This window comes from Lactuca sativa, chromosome 2 (genome assembly GCF_002870075.4).
Source record: "Lactuca sativa cultivar Salinas chromosome 2, Lsat_Salinas_v11, whole genome shotgun sequence".
Classification (NCBI taxonomy): Eukaryota; Viridiplantae; Streptophyta; class Magnoliopsida; order Asterales; family Asteraceae; genus Lactuca; species Lactuca sativa.
Genome location: NC_056624.2, coordinates 13,177,998 through 13,180,912, shown reverse-complemented (window position 1 = coordinate 13,180,912; position 2,915 = coordinate 13,177,998). Strand labels below are relative to the sequence as shown.

At 35.7% G+C, this 2,915-nt stretch overlaps 1 protein-coding gene across 1 annotated transcript; it reads right to left on the bottom strand.

The window, feature by feature from the left end:
• Window positions 1-420: 420 nt before the first annotated feature.
• On the bottom strand, window positions 421-2,186 carry LOC111903012 (stemmadenine O-acetyltransferase). The gene has a single exon (XM_023898809.3). The coding sequence runs from the start codon at window positions 2,157-2,159 to the stop codon at window positions 759-761; it is 1,401 nt and encodes a 466-aa protein (XP_023754577.1). The 5' UTR covers window positions 2,160-2,186; the 3' UTR covers window positions 421-758.
• Window positions 2,187-2,915: the final 729 nt, after the last annotated feature.

The following is a 2,915-nucleotide window of genomic DNA, read 5'->3' as shown; positions in this document are numbered from 1 at the left end:
GAAAATGTTACATTTAAATAATATATTAATCCCCAATCTCGCAGAAATCATAAAGGTAATGTCAAATCTCGTAATGTGATTAAATAAGAATTCCCATGTTCTTTGATAATGCTAATTGGGTGCTGTTAGCAATGAGTCTTGAACTCAAATAAATTCAGTTACATATCAATTGGGTTAAATATCGGAAATAATATATATGAATGCTCTACTTAGATTCTCTCAATATAAAAAATTTATCATGGACGTACGTGTCATCAGATTTTTCTACCGAACGACTCTTATCGATATATTGACCCCGTGTCTCCATCTTACCCATATTGTCTAGAGATGTCTAAAACCAAAGTACATACTCCTATATTCATACGTACTATAAACAACTTAAAGCTCGTACAAGCAAAATGGCAGCAATTACATAAAGTATTTACGAACGACATGAGATCAAATTCATAAAGGTATTCAGTACCTTTTAACTTACAAGAGAAATTAAAACCTTCCAGTTAAGGACAATTCCAATTTTGGTAATTTCAACTAAAATTGAACATTCACAATCAAAATAAAAAAACAATTTATAATCACTACTTAAGCTATTACATTAGCGACTAGAATAATAAGAAACATATGAATAAAAACCCACAATTGTAATAAAAACGGAAAATGCTTATCAATAGTAACCGAAAATGATGGAATTAGCTTGTGCGACAGATAGCTGAAACTGGTCATCATGTCCGAGTTGTCATGACCTATCATGACATAATTCTTCAGGCATTAAAAGCTAGGCCAGTTTGAATTTGACTTATTATCTCTTCAGTTTTTAGTTCTTTGGCTTCATCATTTATTAAAGGACTTGGATCCAATGAAGCATATGAAAGTAACTCTTGATTCTTCTGTAGAATCTCCATTTCTGGTTCATCCAAGTTCACCCATGCTTCTATACCCTCACCACTTTTGGTATCCATTAGAGTCACAAGATTCATGAACACAGGCATGCCATCTCCTACAAGACCTGTCACCCAACTCGGCTTTCCCCAACCAAAATCTATTTCATAGAAACCCATCTTGCACCAGCTCGTAAAACCATAGTAGTCTATGGGCCCCATCGAGCCAATTCCAGCCATTTCTTTCAAAGAGTTCTGCATGGCAACATACCCTTCATCTCCTTGTGCTTTCTTAACAAACTCAACGTCAATTTTCGAAATACCTTCACGCACATTATTCACCAACGCATGCAACGGGGTCTCATCGCTAGGAAGCCATGCTGCGTTGGAGATCCAAACCATGTTACCAATTAAGTGATTCGACAACGTAGCTGCTAGTTTTGACCGAAGGTTGACAAAGTGAGTTAAACAAGAAGGCTTCTGTACCCCACATGCTTCTTTAGCAGCAGCCATGGCGCACTTCCATATCAAACCAGACACCACCTCAACACGAGTCGGCCGTTGCACCCCGTTTCTAGCTGCTGTGGCTCTCAGTCGAGCGATAGCATCTGACCCAAATACGAACCTCTTTGTGCAAGCCTTGCCTTGACTTAACAATGATATAGTTAGACCCATTGATGTGTCTCTGAGCCATGAGCTTGTTGCAGGGAAGAGAGATGGTGAGGTTAAGTTTGGATACACGACTTCTTCAGCTCCACGAGCCATGTTACTCCATCCTTTCAGAAATGTGCACAATGCAGCACCATCAAGGATCTTGTGAGAAATGCATAAACCAATCGCAATCCCACCACATTCGAAAATGTTCACTTGAACATTCGTTACACGACTACCTGCACTAGACTCGTTGAAGCTAGGCTCAAATGGCAAAAACCCATTGATCAACCGATGATCAGGATGCTCTAGGAACTCGTCAAGGCGACCATGGACCAAAGCTACGACATAGTTAGCACCAACATCATTACAATCGATAGAAAGATCGTTCTTAATTGTTCCTGCAAGTGGGTAAAACTGAGTCAAGGTTTGAGATAAAGATTTCTTTAGAATCACTGATCTTTCTAGGGCTTCGGAAGTGCTTTCGCCATTGTTATTTGGGTAGTACAAGATGATTGGAACATAGGGACTGATGACAAGCTGATCCAAGACAGAAAGATTGAATGTGCTCAAATGGGATGGGGTTGGGGAAGACGGTTTAATGTCCTCTTTAGAAATGATTTTTGCTTCCATAGATTCACAAAATTGTGGTAGTCTAGAATATATGGTTATGGCAAAAGATATGCCAGAACTAAGGCCATTTTATAGTGGTGATATTACAATGAAATGCATGAATTTTCAAGGCTAAAGATTTGATCACATGTGAGTCTATTGCTGGCAAAACAAACAGATCGTGGACAGTATATTATAATTTTTGTTTATAGGTCGTGTTTGATCATAGTCTCAAAACATATCTGTCCAATTTATATTTTATAAGATGTATTGGGTTTAAAATATGATTTCAGAAGATTAATTTTGAAAATGATTAGTGATTGTTTAATAAAAAGTTATTTGAGATTGTATCTGTTAAAAGACATTTTCAATTCTTCTTCTCGTTTGATATTGTGAGAATTGAATCGTGTGTTTTTTTTTCTCATTCCAATCAATTCAATATATGAAATTTAGTGATCCTTATTAATGGAAATTACATAACCACCCAGGATATACGTTAGGAGTAGATTTACATTTTTGTTTGGATCGATTATCTATTAGTAAATGAAAAATACAGTTTTTGTTACATTTAAGTAAAATAAAATTACTTTTAAAATTTATTTCAACAATGTTTTTTTTGAAATAGACTTACATTTAAAATCATTTAAATAAAAACTAAAATGAATATACAATTAGTCAATAACATTAACAGGTAAACACTAAGAGTCTTGCGCTCCAAAATGCTCATTCTTTAAGTTTCAATTATTTCCTTGACAAAACTTACAAAGGAAAAAAAAG

What these genes read in the sequence shown, in the direction of transcription:
- LOC111903012 (XM_023898809.3), bottom strand. Translation starts at nt 2,159, where the DNA reads ATGGAAGCAAAAATCATTTCTAAAGAGGACATTAAACCGTCTTCCCCA.